The sequence below is a fragment of the Pyricularia pennisetigena genome (genome assembly GCF_004337985.1).
Source record: "Pyricularia pennisetigena strain Br36 chromosome 4 map unlocalized Pyricularia_pennisetigena_Br36_Scf_6, whole genome shotgun sequence".
NCBI classification, from domain to species: Eukaryota; Fungi; Ascomycota; class Sordariomycetes; order Magnaporthales; family Pyriculariaceae; genus Pyricularia; species Pyricularia pennisetigena.
Window position 1 is genome coordinate 3,414,889 of NW_021940918.1, and position 23,345 is coordinate 3,438,233.

General features: G+C 51.6%; 6 protein-coding genes across 6 annotated transcripts; 3 read left to right on the forward strand and 3 right to left on the reverse strand.

Moving 5' to 3' along the window:
* Nucleotides 1–651: 651 nt before the first annotated feature.
* PpBr36_06597 (uncharacterized protein) lies at nt 652–2,307 on the reverse strand (the record flags this gene model as incomplete). Its single annotated transcript, XM_029893740.1, has 1 exon — nt 652–2,307. One exon carries the CDS (start codon nt 2,305–2,307, stop codon nt 652–654), a length of 1,656 nt encoding a protein of 551 aa, XP_029745779.1.
* Nucleotides 2,308–4,119: 1,812 nt separating this feature from the next.
* PpBr36_06598 (uncharacterized protein) lies at nt 4,120–9,148 on the forward strand (the record flags this gene model as incomplete). Its single annotated transcript, XM_029893741.1, has 4 exons — nt 4,120–5,229; nt 5,302–5,739; nt 5,822–8,701; nt 8,801–9,148. Exons 1-4 carry the CDS (start codon nt 4,201–4,203, stop codon nt 9,146–9,148), a joined length of 4,695 nt encoding a protein of 1,564 aa, XP_029745785.1. The 5' UTR covers nt 4,120–4,200.
* Nucleotides 9,149–9,818: 670 nt separating this feature from the next.
* On the reverse strand, nt 9,819–11,556 carry PpBr36_06599 (uncharacterized protein; the record flags this gene model as incomplete). The annotated part of the gene is made up of 3 exons (XM_029893742.1): nt 9,819–10,815; nt 10,911–11,051; nt 11,186–11,556. 3 exons carry the CDS (start codon nt 11,554–11,556, stop codon nt 9,819–9,821), a joined length of 1,509 nt encoding a protein of 502 aa, XP_029745786.1.
* A 2,459-nt stretch (nt 11,557–14,015) lies between these two features.
* On the forward strand, nt 14,016–14,972 carry PpBr36_06600 (uncharacterized protein; the record flags this gene model as incomplete). The annotated part of the gene is made up of 3 exons (XM_029893743.1): nt 14,016–14,271; nt 14,367–14,439; nt 14,531–14,972. The coding sequence occupies 3 exons, from the start codon at nt 14,016–14,018 to the stop codon at nt 14,970–14,972; spliced, it is 771 nt and encodes a 256-aa protein (XP_029746537.1).
* A 121-nt stretch (nt 14,973–15,093) lies between these two features.
* PpBr36_06601 (uncharacterized protein) lies at nt 15,094–21,138 on the reverse strand (the record flags this gene model as incomplete). Its single annotated transcript, XM_029893744.1, has 15 exons — nt 15,094–15,239; nt 15,322–15,456; nt 15,514–15,588; nt 15,673–15,874; nt 15,950–15,997; nt 16,055–16,348; nt 16,487–16,578; nt 16,652–16,790; nt 16,850–16,873; nt 16,965–17,243; nt 17,350–17,661; nt 18,499–20,096; nt 20,159–20,381; nt 20,448–20,901; nt 21,020–21,138. The coding sequence occupies 15 exons, from the start codon at nt 21,136–21,138 to the stop codon at nt 15,094–15,096; spliced, it is 4,140 nt and encodes a 1,379-aa protein (XP_029746538.1).
* Nucleotides 21,139–22,133: 995 nt separating this feature from the next.
* On the forward strand, nt 22,134–23,092 carry PpBr36_06602 (uncharacterized protein; the record flags this gene model as incomplete). Its single annotated transcript, XM_029893745.1, has 2 exons — nt 22,134–22,520; nt 22,592–23,092. 2 exons carry the CDS (start codon nt 22,134–22,136, stop codon nt 23,090–23,092), a joined length of 888 nt encoding a protein of 295 aa, XP_029746536.1.
* Nucleotides 23,093–23,345: the final 253 nt, after the last annotated feature.

A 23,345-nucleotide genomic window follows, 5' to 3' on the forward strand; every position in this document is an offset into this window, starting at 1 on the left:
AAAAAAAAAAAAAAAAACTCCTCGGAGAATAGAAGCAACCATATCAGTACTGATGATCAAAATACGGAACCAGAGAGTCCATCAATAGCGACTGCTGATGTTTTCTCCTTGGCCCGGCTATCGAACGTCATCAACCCAGTTGAGTGTTTCTGGTGCAGATGGATGATTCAAAGGAAGGTCACAAAGGGATCGATGTCGATCTCTGGGTGGTATCTGCTGATGTGAATAACGATTCGTTTTGTGGGTAACACCTTGGCTCTCTTGGGGTGATGGCCCGGATTTCCGGATTTCAGGCCGGGCGTCAATGTCACCAAAGCTGTAGCGAGATAGTACCGGTTGAGGTCGTTGGCGTTGCTGGCAATGGTGACTGCGACCACGCCATCGAGACGTTCAGCGTTTTGAGCTTCCCTTCTAATTCTGGGCTGAAAGATTACATGGATGGATGGGCTGGCATCCATTACGGATACTTTGACCTATACGGAGCTGAGCCAATATGGCTGAGATGTTATATTACAGGGACAAAGTACAATATCTTACATGCAAGCTATTTTACAAATGGAGCGACAGCCGTCGAAAGGTACTGTACACTAAGTAAGGCACATACATTTGGAAATTTTTGATCCCCCATGCCATGTAAGCCGCCGGCACAAATCACAACCGGATGTTCCCAGCAGCAGCAAAGCGCGGCTCGTCATTTTCGCGGTTTTTGAGGTCCTTTTTGATCCAATTCTTGAAGTGTGCAATTCGCGTCACCAATAATGTGGCCCACTCTGGCGAAGCAAAGATATTTGCCATTGCATCGCCTCTCCTGCCACTGAGGCAGAGCAGAATAGCACGTTCCATTTGATCCAACATGACCAGGTGTTGGTGATCAAATAGAAGTTCTGCACTCCTCATTTCATCCATGAGATCGAGGACGGCCCGGACGTCTCGATAGCGTTGCCAGTGCATTTTCATCTGTGTTGTGTAGAGATCTACACTGGCCCCCAGGATGTAGGATGCCAGGCCAAGCGATTTTACTCGCGGGAGGATTGCAAGTGCCAGTGGAGACCCGGGGTAGCGTTTGTCCATGGTCGTAAGTCCCAAGATAATGTGGGAAGAATACAGCGGGCCATGTGTGAGCAAGTCGAGCCGAGGCCGGGACTCACTGTCAGATGACACAGATGCCATGGAAGGATCGGATGCCTTCTTCGACTTCTTTCCACGACGCGGTGGCGATTTGCCCTTCGCGTCAAGACCTAACCGGGAAACCATGGAAAACACCTCGCGCTCCAAGACGTCCCACAGCTCAAAGTCAGACTTGGTCAGCAACATGAGGGTCTCGAGACGCCGACGCTCCCGGTTCCTTGATTCCTCAGCCTTTATTCTGACATCTAAGCGGCGCCCGAGGTCCATAAGCGACGGTCCGGGTTTCTCTGATAACCCCTCTGATGAAGCAGCAAGCGAGGGCTCTTCAACCAGCCCCGCATCTGTCTCATCTGTTTGGGATGCCTCGGCTTCCAAAAGTGACTCTTCTTTTCGGCCTGCCATATACTCCTCTCGGTTCAGGGGCATGTGTTCCGGGTGTTTTGTTTCTGGCTCCAAAGACATCATGTCGTCGTCTTCACCGGCCTTTTCGACAGGTTTGAGAATTCCAAGAGCCCTTTTAGCCGCTTCACGGAGACTAGGCGGGAAACTGAGAAGCTTCTCATAACGTTCTTGCGCTGACATATCTGAATTGGCATCGCGACCAAAGGGGTCAATGTTGTGCAGCTGACGCATATCCTTCAAGAGATTTTTATGTTTCGACTTTACGCCCGACGTCAGGTCCTGCGACGCATCACCAAGAATGCTGCTGATGATACTTTGCTCACGAGGAGCAGACTCTGTGAAAGGGCTTGTCGACGACCTAGACGTGTTGGCCGAGTCTAAAAAGGAACCTGACATATCATTATTCGTATTCATCGCGTCACCGCTTGGGGCTTGAGCAGTGCGTGATATCTCTTTGAATATGTCGTCAAACATTTGGCGCTCCTTGGGCGTAATGGTCCCCGGCCTATGGTCAGATTCATCATGCTCGTTTTCGGGCGGCGGGTTGAATCTCGGATCGGCTGCTAGCTCTTCAGGAAGTTCGAAAGGAATCGGATCTTGGGTGTCGAATTTGGGCGCCTCGCTTGGGAGACGTCGACGATGCGACGATGAGGAAGAGAGATTTCGCGCAGAAGTTGTATGCAACAGAGAGCAAAAGGCGAAGTGCGCCGGCGTCGAGCGCCCTAGACGCTGAATGGTACGGGTTTGATAAAGAAATGGAAGCATCGTCGTGGCCATCTTTTGGAGCAAGGCCGCAGAAAGACCAGGCCAAGGGCTAATGGTAGTAATTTACGACGGCATCACGAACTTCTTTCTTGTGCCTCTTGCTGTCCAAGAAATCTTTAATGGTCTCGGCAGGCACATACAGTGTAGGAAAATTTCCTGATAAGAACATTTTGAGTGTTATCGCGTCGCGTCTACAGTGCACAGTGCTTACAAGTGCCGAATATGTGGGGATGGAAACTGTGCTGGCTTTATTTACCACTACTGTCCAGACCTAGGTAGGGATGGGGAGCGACCCTTGTGCCAGATTGCCTTGAAATCCTCATATATTAATTACTGACTGTCTTTGTTTCAGCTTTGGCAAACACATATAGACAAGGACCGTCAGATTCTAGGCTCCGCTTTATTCAAATATTATGTACATACTATGCTCTCTCGCAAATTGGCAATTCCGAACACGAGCTTGCTAATTCTCCCTAGTAGAATATTTTATTTACTATGTTGTTAATGACGGACCGCGTTTTCATTTTTGCATGTATCCAATCGTACAAAGTATACGGAATTGCTGACCGACTGCCCAGCCCTGTTGAATGTCAAGTCGCCTCCCTGGGTACCTGCCTGTATCCGGCGCGCACTTTAGGCATCAAAACTTACTCTCAACTTGCAGACCGGCCTTTTGTATACTCCGCAGACCTAATTCTAGACCCCAACCCCCCATAGTCTAATTTCAACAACCAAATTTGACGCAAACTTCTCCCTTGTTAACCAAGCAGAATATGAATATTTGATTCGGTATTAGCGGAATTGGTACTCGACATCCCTGTCATAGATCTCCACTGGAACAAAACCCTTCTCTCCCGCAGCTCCCGGCCGCGTGCGCTCTCTCCTACATCTCCCGTTTCCGAACGTCAAATGACCTGCGCTCCTTGTGGTTATCCCCCACGGCGCCCGAACATCTCGTAGGAACCCTGCTGTCACCGACGCGTTACTCACGGCGCGTGCAGTGGTCTGGTGTCTTGCATAGGTGTATGGGCACGACACCTGCGACTGGCATGTGCTAAAACCCGTCCCATTTGGTACTAGACTACACTAATGTAGACCTAGGACCAACAACATCATCCCCCCTCGGCCAGTCAATCGCAAAGCTTATCTATCAGCTTAATGCCCAGGATCAATTCTTCCCCCCCCCCACTTGCGTCACACTCCACCCTACGGACCCAATCCGGCAGACATACACTTCAAACTCCAGTCCGAGAAGTCTTGGCCTTATTTAGTCTCAGCTTTAACTTGTACAAAGTACTTTCTTGTACGCCCGTCCTCTGGCTGGCCAAGCCACTGGCCAAGCTGACAGGTTCTAAATCAGCACACTCTAACAAACTATCGCAAACACTTACTTTTGGGGCTCACTGCCGGTGGAGTTGGCTGATGTTTGCCACAATACTCGATTCCAATCCAAGGTTGCCGTTGATCGTCTGCAGCTCACTCCGTCATATCATCTTTCTTATTGTTGACTGCGAGTTTTGACTGAAAGCCTGCTCTTGTTGCATCCCCGACCAGCACTTTTTGAACAGAGGGAATCCAGCTTCATCTCACCCCGCCTGCAAACGACACTTTCTGAGCATACCTACGTACCTTTTGGGTATTTTGTAGCTTACACGCTTAACTTGCCTGCCCAATCCACCGCATACGATAAGGCGTCTCAGGACCTAGCTTGTCTTGCCTGGTATTCCTTGGCCGCAGGTGACTCCAAAAAAAAATCACTGACCAGCGCTTGCCTGACGCATCCCACGTCCCTTGACATTTGCTATCCGCACGGCTGGCTCAGGCACCACCTCCGCCTGCACGCCGCCCCCACTTTCTGTCGTCTCTTGGCTTGTCTGCCTGCAGATTGACGGCCACTTCATCCGCATGGCGTCCTCAAGCTCAGGTCAGAAGCCTAATCTCGGGCTGAATCTACCACTTCGCTCGCCGACACCCGGCACCGCCTCTCCACCTCTGGCTTCGCCTCACCTGCCTAGGCGCGCATCGAGCCATCACCACCGCAACCCCCCGACGACCAGCCTTTTATCGCCCAACTCCGAAAACCCCTCTCGACACAGCGAAGACGACCCAAAGAAGCGCATTCGAAAGCTGCAGAAGAAACGCCACAACGGCGCACACTCCCCCACAATGGAGATACCCGAGCGCTTACGCGAGAGCGACCCTGAAGATGAAGACGATGATACCAGGAGGCCCCCCTTCACGATGAACCAGAGCATATTCGGTCTGATAGCTGCAGCCGGGTCTGCTGTTGATTTCAACGACAGATTCGAGGGTGCCAGCAGTGATGATGACGATGAAGGAGCCGATGGCGACCATGAACTCACCTTGCCCAGGGACAGGCGGCGCAACATGGCACAGACCGCAATCCTCAGGAGATCTAGAGCTCCCGACGAGAGCCTCGAAGTCGAGAAAAAGAGGCGGAAAGGCTCGGGGCACAAACTCCTTCGATCGCTGCCCCAAATATCCCTGCCGAAGCGATTGTCGTCTCTCTCAAAGAAGAGCAAATCATCCAAGAGCAAGGAACCGCAAATCAATGAGGAAGAGGAGGCTGACGAATCCCAACCATCGCCCGGAAATTCATCGCCTACCCTTGACTCTTCCCGGAACGATGGTCGCCTACCGCCTGTCATGAGTAGGATACTAGAGGCCAGGGCCGAGCTGTCACTTTCGCGACCAAGTCTCGACCTTGACAGGATATACGGTTCAAACTCACCCACTGGCGAGGGCGGCCCGTCCGCCCTGGCGATAAAGCTCAAAGAGATTTTTGAGTTTGACGAAGTGGAAGCTGTCATGGATGAATATCCTTGCTGGCTACTCCAAAGCGTCTTGCTTCAGGGGTACCTATACATCACCAGCAATCACATATGCTTCTACGCATACCTACCCAAGAAAGCCGTAAGCTACTACGAAACCTGTCGTATATCGAACTTAGATCAGAGTAACTGACAAAGCTGCTATTCGCGGTAGAACGAGGTTGTGAAATCCGGCTACCTATCCAAGAGCGGCAAGCGAAACCCAAAGTACAATCGCTACTGGTTCAGACTGAAAGGCGATGTGCTAGCATATTATCGCGACCCCTCGAACCTTTATTTTCCCAGCGGCCAGATAGACTTGCGCTATGGCATATCTGCGACTGTCACAGACAAGGACAAAGAGGGCCTTAACTTCACAGTAGTAACGCACCAACGATCATACCACTTCCGTGCCGACAGCGCTCCCAGCGCCGGCGAGTGGGTAAAAAGCCTTCAGCGCGTCATTTTCAGGTCGCACAACGAAGGAGACAGCGTCAAGATTTCCTTGCCGATTCGCAACGTAATGGACGTCGAGGAAATGCAGGTTGTCCAGTTTGCCGAAACTTGCAAGATCCGCGTTATTGACAACGATGAGACATATGCCATCGATGAGGTATGTTGATACTATTGTTTGCACCATCCCGATGCTGGCATGTCTTCATCAGACTAACAGATTCTCGTCAATGCCCAAACAGTACTTCTTCTCATTCTTTAGTTTCGGAAAAGAAGCCATCAACGTCATCAAGGCAATGGTTGATCAGCGTCAGGATGGCCCAACCAATGATTCCCGAGGTTCCGAAGACGACTCGCCGTCTGTCGAACCTCCCTCGAAGTCGAGCTCTGTCAGCGGCAGTCGAGATCGTCCCCCTAAGTTGTCGAAAATAAACGACAATGTACGGGCCACACTCGCGCCTATGTCGCCCACTAGTCCGACAAATCCAAGCCCACGCGCCAGCGGCGACTTCAGCCGGAGCAGTTTCGATGCGCTACGGAACTTTGGGCGACGCAGCTTGGACCTGGATTCGGCTGTCCGCGACGAGGGTCAAGTCCGCAGGAGTTTTAGTGGACAACGACATGGCCGCTCGAGGAGTCGACCTCGGCTGTCTGAGCATGAGCCCATTCCAGAGAAGCATGGCTCATCGGATTCTTATATACAGTCGTCGACGGAGGATCCGAGCCTGGCTAGTATCTCGGGAATGATTATGTCGGGCAGTGAAGATCAATCTGCCAGCCAGATCCTCAAAGGCAGCGATGTGTTTCACAGTCCAACAATTCGACGCGCCGGCTCGGACTCGAGGAAGGGGGACAACGACGACAAGTCGTCTGACAAACTCGCTTCAAAGGTCAGACCGCAAGCGGGCAATGGTCATTCTCCTGATTTCAAAAGTAGCGACAAGCCCTCTCGTCAATTAGAAGGGCAGGCGAATAACATGGCCTCGCTACCGGTTCGAGGTGCTGGGGCCCTTGCCGGCTACCTCAACCGCCCACTTTCGCCTTTCCGCCGCATGAGCAACCTTTTAGCCACCGAATCCATGGGGTATGTCGAGAAGGTCTCGGGTATGTGGAAGGGTGGCCACCGCCATTACGACGAGGCCGCCGCTCTAAAGACCGACGACGAGCTCGTCGAGGATGAGGACGAGGAGAAGGTAGCCACTTCACGGGAGCGCTTCCGCCAGCATTTTGCACTCCCAGAGTCAGAGAAGTTGGTTGCCACCTATTTTGGCCACATGATCCGCGTTCTGCCCCTTTACGGCAAAATCTACATCAGCGACCGATCGTTTTGTTTCCGCAGCTTGCTTCCCGGGACTCGGACGAAGCTCATCCTTCCCCTAAAAGATGTTGAGAATGCACACAAAGAGAAGGGCTTCAGATTCGGTTACTCTGGCCTTGTAGTCGTGATCAAAGGCCATGAGGAGCTCTTCTTTGAGTTTGGCCAGGCTGAAGTTCGGGACGATTGCGCCATTACCCTACTTCAGCAGCTCGAGTCATCCCGGTATCTCCAGGAGTCGGGAATGCTGGGTCAAGATGAGAAGGAGGAGGCGGAGAATGCCGTTGCGGAGCGAGATGCGCTGCAGTCTGCTCGACAGGAAGAGCGACCCACCCATGAGGTTCCTCTGCCGAAACAAACTTCTGTAGTCAGCGATGCTCCTACCATCCTGTTCGACGACCCGAAGGCTTCCTTCTTGAACTTCAAGCCACCAAACCCGTTGCGCATCACCTGTCTCACTATTGGTTCGAGGGGTGACGTGCAGCCGTACATTGCGTTGGCAAAGGGTCTCTTGCGAGAAGGCCACGAGGTGCGGATTGCAACCCACGCAGAGTTCGAGCCGTGGATCCGATCTCACGGTATCGACTTTAGGAAGGTCGAGGGCGACCCGGGCGAGCTCATGCAACTCTGCATCGAAAACGGAACTTTTACTTGGCAGTTCCTAAAGGTTGCCGCCTCCAAGTTCCGTGGCTGGCTTGACGAGCTCCTTTCTTCCTGCTGGCAGGCGTGTCAGGGATCAGACCTGCTCATCGAGAGCCCCAGCGCCATGGCTGGCATCCACATCGCCGAAGCATTGCAGATACCGTACTTCCGCGCCTTCACAATGCCCTGGACACGGACGAGGGCGTACCCGCATGCGTTCGTTATGCCGGAGCACAAAATGGGCGGCGCTTACAACTATGTGACATACGTCATGTTTGACAACATGTTCTGGAAAATGACTGCGCAGCAGATCAATCGCTGGCGAAACGTCGAGTTGGGTATCCCGAACACGAGTCTGGAGAAGATGCAGCCGAACAAGGTCCCGTTCTTGTACAACTTTAGCCCCTACGTGGTGCCTCCACCTCTCGACTACAGCGACTGGATTCGTGTAACGGGCTACTGGTTCTTGGATGAGGGTACTCCCCGGAAGGCTGCTGCAGAGATCGAGGCGGGCGACGGCTCCCAAGAGAAATCCACGGACCAAGAAGGTGGAAGCAAAGATACAGCCAGCGGCGGCAACTGGACCCCTCCACCTGAACTGGCTGATTTCATTGAGAAGGCCAGGGCTGACAAGAAGAAGCTCGTATACGTCGGCTTCGGGTCCATCATTGTCAATGATCCGGTCAAGTTAACCCAGGAGGTCATAGATGCTGTCATCAAGTCGGATGTGCGATGTATACTGTCCAAGGGCTGGTCTGACCGGATGAGCACTGGCAGCAATGCCACGGACTCCAAGTCTCCACAGGACGGCGAGAAGGTCGAAACTGACCAGCAGCCCGTGGAGAAGAAGGAAGAGCCAAAGCTACCATCAGAGATCCTTCAGATCAAGTCGGCGCCGCACGACTGGCTCTTTGCGCAGGTAGACGCGGTTGCGCACCATGGCGGGTCCGGCACGACTGGAGCCAGTCTCCGTGCGGGTGTTCCTACCATTATCCGCCCCTTCTTCGGAGATCAGTTTTTCTTTGGCAGCAGAGTTGAAGATCTTGGGGTTGGTATTTGCGTGCGAAAATGGGGGACCAACGCCTTTGCTCGCGCACTCTGGGAGGCGACCAACAGCGAACGCATGATTGTTAAAGCCCGCGTTCTGGGAGAACAGATTCGGAAGGTAGGAGCTCTTGGACAACTCCATTCCAAAAAAAAAAAAAAAAAAAAAAAAAAAAAAACCTATGGTGCCGATAATACTAACAAACGAACCGCATTCTAGGAAAACGGTGTCGAGACGGCCATCCAGTGCATCTACAGGGATATGGAGTATGCCAAGAGCCTCATCAAGGCCAAGGCGAACAAGAATACGAAACAGCAACCGAGCAAACAGGAGGGTCATGGAGGCGAAGTCCATGATGACGAAGCCAGCGACGATGATACGGAAGAGTGGACGTTTGTCGGCAGCAACGTCCCGGGAGACGGCGGTGCGGAGTTTCCGGACGCCGCGTACCGGCGCCAGGAAAGCGCAAAGAGCGGTGACGCTCCGATCGGCCTTGGTCTCGGTCTCGGTGCCAGCTCCAGCGGTGGAGGAAAGGCACTCGGCAGCAAGGTCCTCAGTGGCGCCTAAGGGATGTGCCACTAGGTGGGTGCCATGCTCTCGCAGGTGCCAATACTGTTGTCCGGCAGACGGAGGCGCTCCTTGGTGGCGAAGCAGACCCAAGGGCGGAGGCGAAGGGCGATGAAGTTTTAATGTAATAAGATGATGGTCTAGGGAGCTTTTTTTTTTTGTTTAGGTGGACAATCCGGGGATTGAGATGGGAGCGTGTTGCACGACACAGCGAGTCAAACGAATGTCATGACATGGCACCGACATAAGATGCATTACGGCCAAGTGAAGGCGTTTTGGTTCATAATAGGATTGATTGTGTAAGGCAGCTAAGCTAGGGCAGGGATCAGCAGGGACCAGGTGCCCTCTTTCATAATTGTAGGCATAGGCATAATACATATCTGCAAGCATCATTTCCGCAACCATCGCATGCCAGCTTTTCTGTTTTGTTGGGCATTTCAACTCGGTTACGGTAACTCACAACAGGTCCGACAACCAAGTATTATTATGTGTGCTGCTAGAGCATATAAAGCCCTACAATTTGTTCCAGGTATGCCGCTCAGGCAGCGAGCGGGCCAACACTGAACAGTGAGCTGGAAAGACGGAGCTGGACTGAACAAACACGACAAAACGCCTGTAATAGAATCAATAACACCCTGTAAGCTACCGAATCCTCCGACAAGAGAACCATTCAGTACTGTTCATTCCGATTCATCAAGTTCAGCAACGGCTTCTCCTGGCACATGCGGCTCAGGTTCTCCTCCATGACCCTTAACAGCCTGTCCCAGTAGCAAGGGGTGATCCAACTGATGTGCGGCGTGATGAAGACGTCCGGGTGGTCCCAAAGCGGGTGGTCCGCCGGTAGCGGCTCCGGATCTGTGACGTCGAGGGCCGCACCGCGGATCTTGCCCGTCTCGAGAGCGTCGAGGAGTGCGGCGGTGTCGATGACGGGCCCGCGCGAGATGTTGCACAGAAAAGTTCCGCGCTTGACGCCCTTTACGCACGCGTTTGAGCTTAGCTGGCCATTGGCCGGGCGGTGCGAGTGGGAACCCCCAGAGCTCAGGTAATCGTTGCCTTGATCGTCGGTGTAGCTACCGTTGGACATGGTACTGACGGGAGTCCGCATGCCGTCGTCCGAATCATATGGCGGACTGGGCATGTGTCCCACCAAAGGTCGATTGATATGATGGCCGTTGGCAAAAGGGTTAGTCACGAGATTAGAGTCGTCGTAAGTGTCCTCTCCCATCACTTCGTCAAGGTCACTTCCCAGACAGCCGTGCGGGTTACGATTAATGGATCCATCTTTACAACCTACACCGGTTCCATTGGCAAGTGTGTGGCTCTTCTTGTTGATCCTATAGAAGTAATTCGAGTCCCTGCTCTCGGCCAGCACGTTGAACTGCTCATAACTAAGCAGCTGTCGTGTGGCGTCGGTCAAGGGGGTGCAAATTACCAGAATGTCCAGGTCCGAGGCCAAGAACTCGTTGAGGTCACCAGTGCTCTTGCCATGGAACCATCTTGCTGGGAGGATACCGTCAGGGTCCCCGGTGCCGGGGATGCAGTATGAATCGTCACGTCGCTGCTCAGGTGTCCGGCGCTCTGTTCGGGTGTATGCATAAATCTCCATGCCCATGGCACTGGCCACACGGGCGCACTGACGACCGATGGCCCCGTAGCCGAGTATGCCCCTAAATTCCACGGGGAATCAGCTCAAACTATGTCGCCTCATGGTGTATGGTGCCATTGTAGACCAGTGATTGGAAGTTGGTATCCGAGAACTCACATGCGAAGACCTGGGCTGTCCTGAGTGGGCTGAAATTCACTCCCTTTGGCCCAGCGGTGCTCCCGCATGAATTTGTGGGCGCGAAGAAAATGGTGCTGAGCCATCAACCACATGCCAATGACCCATTCTGATATTTGGGTACTATCCTCCTATTCTTAGCAAGAAGCCCATACCATATATATAGATTTACAGGGAATGAACCGGTCGATTGGCACCTTATTTCCCACAATTTGGCGTGATGTCAAGAACAAATAATACAACCAGGGGACACTTACGAGTGGATACCGTTTGCAGTACAAAAGGACACCTCGGGGTCTTTGTACTTGTCGTGTGAAGTCCATCGATCCGCTCCTGCCGATGTGAGCTGCACAAACCGAACACCCTTCATGTTCTCTGGCCGTGGAGGTAGGTATGACATAACCATGGTCACACCGTCAAAGTGCTCCGGAGGCAAGTCCAGGTACCCCTCCGTGAAGACGCATCCGTTGCCCCCGTAAAGCTCCTGTTCGATCCACCTCACCTTAAACCCCGGGTATCTGGCCTCAACCTCAGCGGCCCATTCCAGTTTGGGATCTGTGGGTATGCATACAAGCAGTACATCGTGACTCAGGGGGCAGTCTGGCGAAAACGCTTCCAAGGAGCCCATTCTCCCGATATAAAGACACAACAACAGAGCCTGAAAAGGAGCAATATGATGGTTATCACGAGCAATAACAATTTTATATTGGTTCTGTGTTATTCAATGCTGGAGGAAGCGGGGAAAGACACGATGAATCTGAAAGCCACCAGGGTACGAGGATGACAATTCAGTACAAGATGAGAGCGGTTGCGAGGGGCTTTTACCAGATCGTTTATATATGAAGCACATGCGTCAAAGGTCTTTTTCAGACTTGGCCAATGGCTTGAAGCTAGGAAAGTCAAGTTTCTTAGCCATGAGCCTAATGTGGGGTAGAGAAGCAGGTATTGAATCCCGTAGATAAAAGCATACTTTTTTTTCTCCAGCTACACTTGCTGTCACGCTTTTGCGTTGACATGGGAAGTGAACAAGTCAAGTGAACTGTTTGAGAGTGCTAGAGCATAGGAAATATTGATGAGCAAATCTCAGTATAACAAGCCGAATAACCTTTATCAAGTGCTTTGTCGGCATTTGTGCAAAACAAATATGAGCCTTGTTCATCGTGCGAGCTTGAAGAAGTGCATTAGGTGAGCGTATAATTAGCGAAGAGGCCCAGGGTCCTTCATGCGTGACAACCACACTAGCTTAGGAAGACTGAGCCAGTGGCATTGCCGCCAGTCTGAGCTCATCCAAAACAAAGGTCAAAGCTCAATATAATGAGTGAAAGATACCGGAGTTTTGTAATGCTGGTACATGCTGGGCCGATAGCAGAAGGAGCAACAATTGGGTTTTGCTAGAGTGATTGGCGCTGTTGAGGATGCGTCAGCAGCTGCACAGTATTAAGGGGCAGCGCCGCTGAAGAACTCAAATCATATCTAAAAAGATATGGGGATTGGAAGTGAACCGATCGATGTCTATACGTAGATGTGTGAAGATCAACGGCCTGAGATATGCCGAGCCAGACTGTCTAGCAAAGCCCGTAGGGATATTAACGCTCCCACGGTAGCTTGGAGTCTGCCAGGTCTAGATGCCTCAATGCCAATTGAGCAGTTTCCATGCAAGCCGACGAGTAGACGAAGTGTTTGTTAAACGAAGAGACTAGATAGGAGGAACTTGGCAAAAGTCGACGGGGATGCGTCGGCCTGTAAGGTGTGGTCACCTGAATTATCAAGCCAGCAACCGAGGCCCTAAGAGCCTGTGGGAGAAGGGTATGGCTCCAACTCTCTCTGGTGGCTGCATGCTCGAGCTCTCGCCCCAAAGAGAACGAGAATTTAAACGACTGAATCCTAGGGCCGGTGTTATAAGGAGAGGTAAGTATTCCAGCTAAAAGCGTTTGGATTGACTCTCGGCGGTCACAGGGCCTTGAAGTAATTTGGTCATCTAGTCCCGGTTCTTTAGGTTGTCGACGGACGAAAGGAACTCTGGAGATTCAACTGGCGGCTCAGAGGCACGAAGGTACCCCAATCCCTTGAAATCCGTTGCATACCGGTTGTAGGTGGGTGTATATTTGTTCAGCATCATTGGTTGTATCACCGCGATAAAATTTGTTATGCAGAAGCCCGAGACAATCAGGTTGGGTTTTTGTCTATGCGTAGAAAAAAAAACGAGTGTCAACGTGGTGCTACTTGATCAGACGAAACTTGGAACCGAGTGAAGAGAACGTTGAATAGTAGCAAATAACAACCTAATCTACTTCACCGTCCATGTCATGCACGGTTGAACTTTGATTTGAACTTTGAACGCACCTTCCCCTAATTGCTCGCATCTCCAACAATTCCTAATTCAGCAAGTGGGGTTCGCGACTTGTACTTGACATTGGAGTAATAATTCCCCAAAACCACAGAAAATTATGACGGCTACAGTTTCCTCTTAGGTGCAGTAGCTTCCCTTCTTTACCAATTACTTTTGGTTAGAGGTGCATATTGATAAGCACACAACCACGTCTACATGTCCATTCGGCCGAGCCCCCCTGCCGTCCCTCCGCATCGAAATAGGTAAGCGTTCAATAACGTCCGCATATTATTCCGTCTGTACTATTAAATCAACCAGCCTCTCAACCACCTTCTTTGAGTGGGACTCGGGCATACCCCTACCCCCCCAGAACAAAGGTCCACCGGCTAAATTCGTTTTCATGGAATTCATCTTCTTTACACGAAACATATGGGTCGCAACCATGGTACGAGTGGATCGACTCAGCTTCGTTTGGTGCTATTCATGGATGTCGGCATTCCCAAGTCATGGACCACACTTGCGAATCTCGTGGTCAGGCTGGAAGAAAGTCATGACGACTGTGGGGGCAAATGCTGTCTTGTTATAGTCCGGACAGTAGTATATATCTTGGGTTTCCCCAGAATTGTACTTCTCAGGGATACATGTATACACAAGTACAAGGGGGATTAGGTTAAAAGTGCAAAGGGCTGGACATCGTCCCCCGGGTATTCATCTCTTGACCTTCACACAGGTTACTTTGCTTCTCGACCTCGGTCATCATGATGCTCCTCAAAGTACTGGCGACGTCGCTGCTTCTCGCAGCAGATGTCGTCGTCTTTGCTCGGCCGACTCCAAGCCCTCTCGATATCTTCCGGAGGGCCCCGAACCCGGGAGTCGTCTACACCCAGTGTGCAAGGCCAGGCACTCTTGCTCTGGCTTTTGACGACGGTCCTTACACTTATACCCAGAAGCTTGTTGACACCCTGAATGCGGCCGGCGGCAAGGCAACCTTTTTCTTCACCGGCACTCTCTACGGTAGGCTTCCTTTACTCATCTAAATCCCTTCAGGGGTGTAATCCAGTGAAAGTTTTCACTTCAAGTTCCCATGAGCTAACACTGCCCCTTTCCAGGCTGCATATATAACCAAGCTTCGGCGGTGAGGAATGCCTACAACAGTGGTCATCAGATATCCTCACACACGTGGTACGCATGGCCCTCAAACCCCTTGTCCTACTCATGCTGTCAACCTCATAAACCCAATAACCAACTCACATTGCCAACCCACCCTTCTTAGGTCCCACGCAAACCTCGGCAACCTGCAGCCCAGCGCCATCACGCAAGAGATGCAAAAGCTGGAGCAGGCCTTTGTCAACATCTTCGGCCGCAAGCCAGCATACATGCGCCCCCCGTACCTGTCCACGGGCGGCCAGACACTCAACACGATGCGCACGCTCGGCTACAAGGTCATCACTAACGACATTGACAGCGGCGACTGGAACCGCGAAACTCCGCAGCAGAGCCAGGCCAAGTTTCAGAGCGCGGGTGCGGGCGGCAACGGCCACATTCCGCTCATGCACGAGACTTATGAGAGCACCGTCAACGTCCTCGTGCCCTGGCTCATCAACTGGGCGAGGCAGAACAACCTCAAGCTCGTCACCGTCGCCGATTGCCTGGGTGATGCGGGAGGCGCGTACCAGTCGGGGACTTTCCCGGGCAATGGGCAGAATACATGCTAATGGAGAGGTGGACGGATTCGAAAGCTGTGTTGGATTGTCTTGGTTTCTATTGGTTTGTGGTATGCGTCGAGTTGACAAGGATGTTGTCACCTGCTCCAGGGTCTCTAGAAGCTTCGCCAGTCTAGAGCCGAGAGTTGGGCTTTGATTCCTCGGATGCCTGCAGCGCCTGATGAACATGATGCGCAATAGCAAGCACCTTTTCTTCCTCGAATTTCTTGCCCACGACCTGTATTCCGACCGGCGCCCCATGGTAGATTTCAGGGTCGTCTATAGCCGTAGAAAATCTCGTGTCAGCAGCCCTTGGAGATGACTCTTTTGAGACGGGGTTATCAATCCATCCCAAACTTACAAGACTCCCAGTTCAATTCATCCAGCCCAATCTTTGGCTTGTATCTGTCATGCCGAACGTCGATGTCTTTGTTGGCCTTGGTCACGGGGATTACCGCCACGCTATAGTTCAAAAGGTTGAAGATTTCAGTGTAACCTATGTCCACCGCTCGTTAGCTGCCAGCAACAGGCGCGTGGGCCCGACCAGACTTACCAGAGGAGTACAGCTTGCCTGGTATCACGGCAGCACTCTGACAGACGGGTGCAATAATGGCGTCAACTTCTTGTCCTGAGTGGACGACATCTCCATATTAGCTAATGAACATTCTCGATTTTCGTGGTAAGGGAGGGACATGTCCTGCATGGTCCTCACCATCTTCTTCGGCTGTTGACCTCCAATAGTCTGCATATTGTTCCTCGTACTTCAGAGCCCTCAAGACAAGGTCTTGGAAGGAGAGCAGTGACATGGGATTTTTCAGGCCTGAATACCGCTTAATTAGCGGAAGAAGAGGTTCGCCTGACGTCTTGAGATGACGATGCATATCTTCCCGTCCGTCCGAGTATAGGAAATTAAGCTGTGGAGATTTTCATGAGATACTTCTCGTTTAATGCCAAACGGTGAGCAAATTTCCGGATAAGTAGTTACTCACATGCATGTAATATCCGTTTTTATGGCAAGGGGGGCACCAGTCAACGGTCTATAGTTCATATCAGTGGGTCTACTCTGACTTTGGGGATTGTGGGGGAAAGCTCACCTTGTGTCCTGCCCTCTTCAAAGCATCATATACCATCGTTATTGCTCTAGTCACAGGAGGATGCGGCTCAATGATCCTATCTCTCCAGAGAATGCCGAGCTTCAACGGTTTCCCCTGCGATGGTAGACGGCCGAGGTAATCACGCATTACACCCTCTCTATATGGCAAAGGCACCACGGCGGGATCTTTGATCCAAGGTTTGGTCGAGAGCACCGACTTCAGCATGAGATTCAGTCCGTCGACTGACGTGCCCATATATCCCACCGCGGAGCGATACGTGGTCTGTCCTGGCGTCTATGAAGAGATGAACATTTGGACCCCAGGATTTCACGTTAACAAGTCGTTTTCTTGTATTGTTTCTTCCTCAATACTGCTCTGAACAGAACAGCATCTATGGCTCGCAAGATTTGAGTGATCCAATGAGAAACTTACAGCGTTGGCGACGGTGCGATAGGAAAGACGTTCAGGAGTAGGCTTGAGAGAAAATAAGCCACAGAACCCAGCGGGGATGCGCACAGAGCCTCCTTTGAGGCAAAAACAACGTCAGTTCAATGACAGGAATCTCGGTCGAGAGTACAACGGGTCTTGCAGTCATACCAATATCTGTCCCAACACCCATGGTACTGCCTCCAAGTGCTATAAGCGCACCCTCGCCCCCAGAGGAGCCACCCGAGGATAGTATCATATTGTGAGGGTTCACGGTCCGGCCAATAATGTTATTCTCGGTCTCGGCATACTGTGGATTCCATCTTCAGCACTTGAGGTAGTTCCCCTCATATGTTGGGCTTAACATACCAGGAGTGTCTGCGGCACACTCGTCTGCAATCCACCGATACCAGTGCGGCTTTATCAACATACGAACAATACGAGCCCAAGCACGATGGGTAGAAATAGTTCGCCAATGACGCACCTTGCAATACATCACAGCCCCTAGGGACTCAAGCTCGTCGACCGTCTGGCTCTGCACCTCGTGTTTGCCGCGCGCATCAGGATACCCTAAGTTACTGCCAATCCATCCGACGTAGCCCATGGTCGTTTCTACGCCTTTAACGTGAAACTGGTCTTTGAGACTAACAGGCAAGCCATGCAAGGGTCCTACTGCACGGCCATTATTTTCATCTTGGTACTTGTCGAGCTGTCTTGCGCGTTCCAGTGCCAGGTCGAAAAACACTTCCAGCAAACAGTTGCACTATTTGTTATTTGCTCACAAGTCAGTAATATGTGACCCCAGCTCAAGGCTACTAGGACTCTTGTAGTCTTGAAAAAAAATCACGGTAAGACCCAAAAAGACTGACAATTTGATGCGCAATCGCCGCTGCCTTGCAAAACGCCAAAGTGACTTTCTCGGCCGTCAAGCTGCGGCTGCGTATGGCGTTGACCACGGCCACGGCATCCATCTCGGTGATCTCGCGCTCTTCGGCGGTAAGAAACTCGCGCCGAGCGTACTGTACCACGTCACGTCGCTGAGGCGGCGAGACTTGGGCGAGCTGCTCCGGAGTCAGTATCCATTTGCGCGGGATTGCGGCGAGGATGCTGGCCCTCTTGGCTTTGGCCTTGGCCTCCCACGAGTCTTCGTCGTCAAAAACCTCCATTTTTCCAATCTTAGGCTGCGACATTGGGTGACTAAGATCAAGGGTCCCTGAGCGTGGGCAGTTCAGGTGGTATTTGTCCTTGGGTCAAGAATATCTATGAACGTGAGCTCGCGCTTTGTCAGTTTGGAAAATAGTCCTTCCTAAACGTAGGTAAGCTAACTAGGTGAGCCTGATGTGTTGAGAGAATGCATGCCTTATCTAGACTAAAGCAACCTGAAACTTGTTGACATGTCCAGTAGCGAGTTTGAGCTGCTGAAGGACGCCAATCACGAGGTTAGTAACACTTAGTGCGCTAAGTCCCGAAAATTCAATCCTTATTCAAGTTGTTGCGAACTTGATTACATACCTCGGTTCGATTAAAGTGGAAGCAATTGGTACGCAGTGGGTGAAGGAGGGTGGGCTTCGGTTCGTCGGCTCTCATCACGCCACTTTTGTGACAGTGACTCTCTTGCATATAGGCGGCTCCAGCGGCATGTGTGTTCTTGGCAGGGTGGCTGGCTTTGCGGCCAGTTAAATTACCTACATAGGTACATAATAAGATCAAGTATTATCCAGGCGTGTATACTCAAACAAAGTAAACAGAGAGTATCTATCATAGGGCCTGCGTAACGTCTGCCATTGTCTAATTGTTATTGATTGTTGGGGCGAAAATCATTCCAATGCATCTGCGAGGCGTCTGCACTTTTGTTCTGCAATTGATTGTCCCAGTCGGTCTTTGAAAGTGTTTGTTAGCAACATGGATCAAAGCCGTATTTGTTTGAAAAAGTCAAAGGTCGCACAAGAGCAGCGCAGTCGAAGCCAGACAAGGCTACCCGTGGGAGGGGGAAAAAAAAATAGACTTCAAGAACTCACCCAATTCAGATCAGCACCCGGATACAGCATCCCTTCGAAATCATGTTGTATCGTGCCCCCAAGCTGTGCTGATACCGTCCAATCTCTGCCATAGTCACTTTCGAGGCGATGTGGACCCCATTGTTGCTGTGGGAGAAGCCCAGCCAGAGGATCGAGACCCCTTGCGTCCTGAACCAAGCTGTCCGGTCCCAAATGCCCGACATTCTGACCAAGTGCACCGGGCGAGTTGTAGAAATTCTCGTCAAACACTGGAGGGCCCGTCGGTGGCTCGCTCTTCAGCCGCTCTCCGGCCTCGCGGGCATCACTGCCAGTCGAGTCCGGGCTCGACCCGAACAAGGTCCCGGTGGCAACTGTCAGCATGCGGGAAATGATCTTGAACGCGCGATCGGCCTCTGAGGATTCGTGGCGGGTGGTCTGCCACACGTCTCGGGATGTGCGAAGAATCTCCAACAGATTCTCCTTGGCCATACAAGGTGCTGAGCGAGATCCTCTTCTGTCTCTGTCGTCAGGAGACCCCGTTGATCCATCGGGCGTGAAAGAGGATTCCGAGTCGGCCTTCATAGCCTGAGATAACTCGGCGCAAAGAACCATGTTGGCAAGAAGAAAGTCGTGCGTGTACAGACTCGATATAAACAGACGCTCGCGGGCGAGGCGGCCTCCTGGCTGCATCTCGACATGTACGTCATATTGATGGCGCATGATTTTGACGGCCGCATCTACGCAGGCCCAGCGCGATTTGGGAAACCGGTTAAAGCGCCGGTGCAAGACGCATCGCGCTTTTTGGTAGACTAGGTCAAGCCAGTATCGCTGCATGGCCAAGTAGATCGAGTCACCCATGCTTTGTCGGAAGGAGCGCATTGCAAAAATCACCGGCATGGAATCGTGCAACTCTTCCAATCTCCTGTCCAGCTCCAATATCTGCGAGTACCGTGGTAGTAGATGCGCCGTTTCAAATATTTCGGCGAAAATTTCGAGCAGTCGACGCTTCACTATGCTGTAGAGAGTACGGGTCTGCTCAGTTTCTGGACGAGATGGGGGCATCTCGACGGTGGACTCGTTGAAATCTTCATCGTGAAGGTTACGCGGCGGCTCCGTGTCACACAGCCGCGTTTGAATATTGCAAGGGAGGCCGAATTGATACGAAACGTGGCGATCAACTTCGAGCACTACAGTCCACACCCTACGCCTCATTTCTCCTTCAAAAGGCGAAATTCCCCTGAAGTGCTTGGGGTCCCGGTGCAAACCCATGTGAATAGCAAGGCGACAGGCGATGGTAGAAACCATGGAAGTCCCACGCCGGGCATCGGGCTGCTTAAAGTGTTCAATGCCGGTATAGAGAAGCAAAGCCTCAATTTTGTACTTGTCGGGCTTTGTGTAGTCACCGAGAACGAGGCAGTGTGCCGCCAAGGAACGGTACTTGTCAACAATCTCTAGAGGATCGCCTAGGCTCTCGGGGGCCTCAATGTCGCCAAGAAGACAGAACAGTGTCCCATGGCTCATCATAGTAAACAAGAGAGCCAGCCACGAGAAAGAAAACTGCTCCGGAGTTTTCCAGAACTCATCATAGCGCCTCAAGAAGGTAGGGATATGAAACATCACTGTCAAGATGTCAGTAAATCCCAGGGAAGCCGAGTATTCGGACTCAAGTTCTAGTGCTTACTCCATGCTGGCTCTTTAGCCTGGAAGAAATGGCTTGTAAGTTGATCTACCACATTTCGGGCGGGCAAACAGGACAGCAGGTCAGAGTATGAGGCACGAGGCCAGGCACCCATGAGAAGGACTGGGCCTTCTGCAAAGCCCGAGGGCACAGGCGCGCCTACATATGTCCGGTGTGACTCGACATTGTCATCAGACACCCGCAAGTCTTCTGTGAGTTCGGTAATCTATGCATACCATCAGTTCATTAATCTCGTCCATGCTGGGAGTAATAAAGAATAAAAGCCACTCACTTCATCGAGGATGGCCTCCCAGTTACCAAACTCTACATAACGGCTTTGGCCAAACATGGGCCCAGCTGTAGCGCTACCCGGAATGCCATCTTCGCCCGACGATTCCTCATCGGACTTTTGGTTTCCGCCTAAGGCAGATTGATTTGAACCCGAATGGTTCACATCGCTGGAACTTTTTGCCTTGAGGACATGAACGAGACGCTCCAAGTGGCGCAGTCTAAACAGCAGGGCAGTATTATTTCCAACGCCGGGGTTTCCAGCCCCGGTATTTCCACCTTGGCCGGCCTGGTCAGGGTGGTGAGAGATCTGGTGTGTTGGTTGTGATGAAGATGGCTTCGCTGCACTTGTAATGTCTGTGCCGGTTTTAGATCGGGCATAAGGGATATAAACGCATGTTTCCCCAATATCTCGCTTTTCGCATTGGTTACAGGGCGTTTCGCGGTTGCATTTCAATCTGGAGTGGTGCTCGTATTGTTAGCAAATCACAGCCATCTGTCTCCGGGCAAGACCATCCCTGTGTGGGATCCATTCATCATCCTTGCAGAACAAAAGCTTAGAAGATTCGTGTATACTTTTTCTCTCTACATTTGGTGCACGAGAAGCGAATTCTGTTCCGAGGCTGGCCTTGATTAGCGGAGCCCGGAGTTATCTGGAGGTTTGTCCCAGGCGTTAAAGCCGGGTCTGACTCCATGCCGCACGAGTGCCTTGGCAGACGGGACGATTGCTTTTTTTTAGTCTAGAGTAACGGTTGCTGACGAGGACTCAAGTCAGGGTGACAAATAAAGCAAGTCTAGTTCAAGAACTGGCTGGCTATTGCAGTAGTGATTCTGAGAACGCCAATTCCCCTGCTGCATATCTCTAGGTAGGTAAGTAAAGCTCAATCTATGGTGGCTAAGAAAACAATGACATGGTTTGGTACAAAGCGGGATTTGTCACCCAGCAGTGCGGCCTGCTGGTATATGGTGGAAAGGCATGCGGGGTCCTCCAAGATAGGCGAATGATGTGCCAAGAGCAGATGTAATCCTTTGCAAAATTTCTTTGGTTCTAGTCCGCACACGTTCAAAATGACTGATGACCCGCAAATCGTCAGGAATTAATCTTCAACCTGCTCGAACCCGACGGCAGCGAATAAATATCAATGCCAAAGAAGTGAAGACTGGACTTCTATTGGCGACCCTCGCTGTAGATGTCTCATCCCACAGCATTGTTTTGCTTCGCGGACTAGACACTTCAAACGCTCAATTCTCTCGAGATTGAGTGGGTGACACCAGGCACGAATAAAAAGTGTGGTAGTACGACGAGCTGAATCAAAGGCGCGTAGTAATCAAATCCTTGTGGTTGCAGTCTAGCCTGGGCTCAAGATACCGGTAATAAGGCGCTTTACTGTCAAGCTTTGTTCAGGTCTGGACCCTTGTCTGCTTCTTGGCTTCGAAGATTATGTAATCGTAGGCAAAGCCGATCAAAAGCTTCGGAGAGTTCACATGCAAAGGAAAAGTGGGGTTGTGACGTACCACAAGACCAACGCGTCCTTGCACCATCGGCGGCTGCTGTTCGAGAGTGATCCGTACGTACATACGACCAACCTCCGCCTCCGAGTTCATGCGGCCCCGTTATCGGCCATACATCCACAGGATTTATCATACAAAGATTCTTCAACGACTTAGTATGGTCTGCTGAGACAAGAACATGTCGTCCTCAGATCCCTCTGCGACACAACCATGGCGCTCACGAGCCCAAGGACTTCTCGAGCCGGCAGAGCGACCGCTCGGCTATCTCACTCGAGCTCTCAGAGCTGCCGCATATCCTATTTGGGGTATCTACTACTTCATCCGGCATCCTGAGTTCTATCCGCTTTTTGCCGGTCGATTGATCCCTCTGTCGATAATGTCCTTCCTTGTATACTTTGTGCTTTTTACCTTTGCCTTTCTGCCACAGTTTGCCTTTCTCGCCATTTTCCATGGATGGGCAGCGTGGTTCAATGCTGTGGTCCTTGTGCTGGGCGAGGGACTCGTTATAATACAAGCTCTTTTCGAAGGGTTCTTTGTTGACGAGTGCAGAGTCGACGTGTTTGATGTAAGGGTTGACGCCTATCCCTGCCCTCATGAAGCTTCCATGACTTAGCTAACGGATTTCCCGACCTGCAGGCGACCCTTATCAACCACGGAATGATAGACCTCATTGCACCCCATCGACTTCTCTTCCCCGATGCTCCCAACTCGGTAAAAATGCTGGGAAAGCCGACAACGGCAGCCGCCTACTCCCCTTGGAGCTTGACACAAATCATTGAGCTCATTGTCTTCCTACCTCTCAACCTTGTCCCCGTCGTGGGCGTCCCGGCCTTCATAATGATCACAGGCACGCGCCTGGGCAAGTTGTGTCACTACAGGTGGTATAAACTAAGGGGTTTGAGCAGGCGACAATACAAAGAAGAAAACGCTACCAGGACATGGGAGTACGTCTGGTTCGGGACGGTAGCCATGATCTTGGAACTGGTCCCTGTGCTGTCGCTCTTTTTCTTGCTCACATCTACTGCCGGCGCGGCGCTGTGGGTTGTACGGCTCGAATCAGAGAAACGTAGGACTTTGAATCCTGAGGACCCTGCAGCGAGGGCTGAGGCTGTCACTTATGAAGATGATCCTGTCTAAGTATAGATCCAGTGGCTCCAACGATTGTTATATGTTAATATCAGAAGAACCGGCTCTAAGTATAGTTCTAATAGCTTGCCTCGTCTTGTTTCAGTTGCTTCAGAGTAAGCAAACACTCAGAATGTCTCTCGACCAATCTGTGCGCTTGTTCCCACTCCAACAACCACTCAGCCGACGGTTGATCATGCCTCATCTATCAGGAACTTGCTCAAACCAGAGATTCTCACGGTTGCTAACTTTGTGTAGGTTGAGG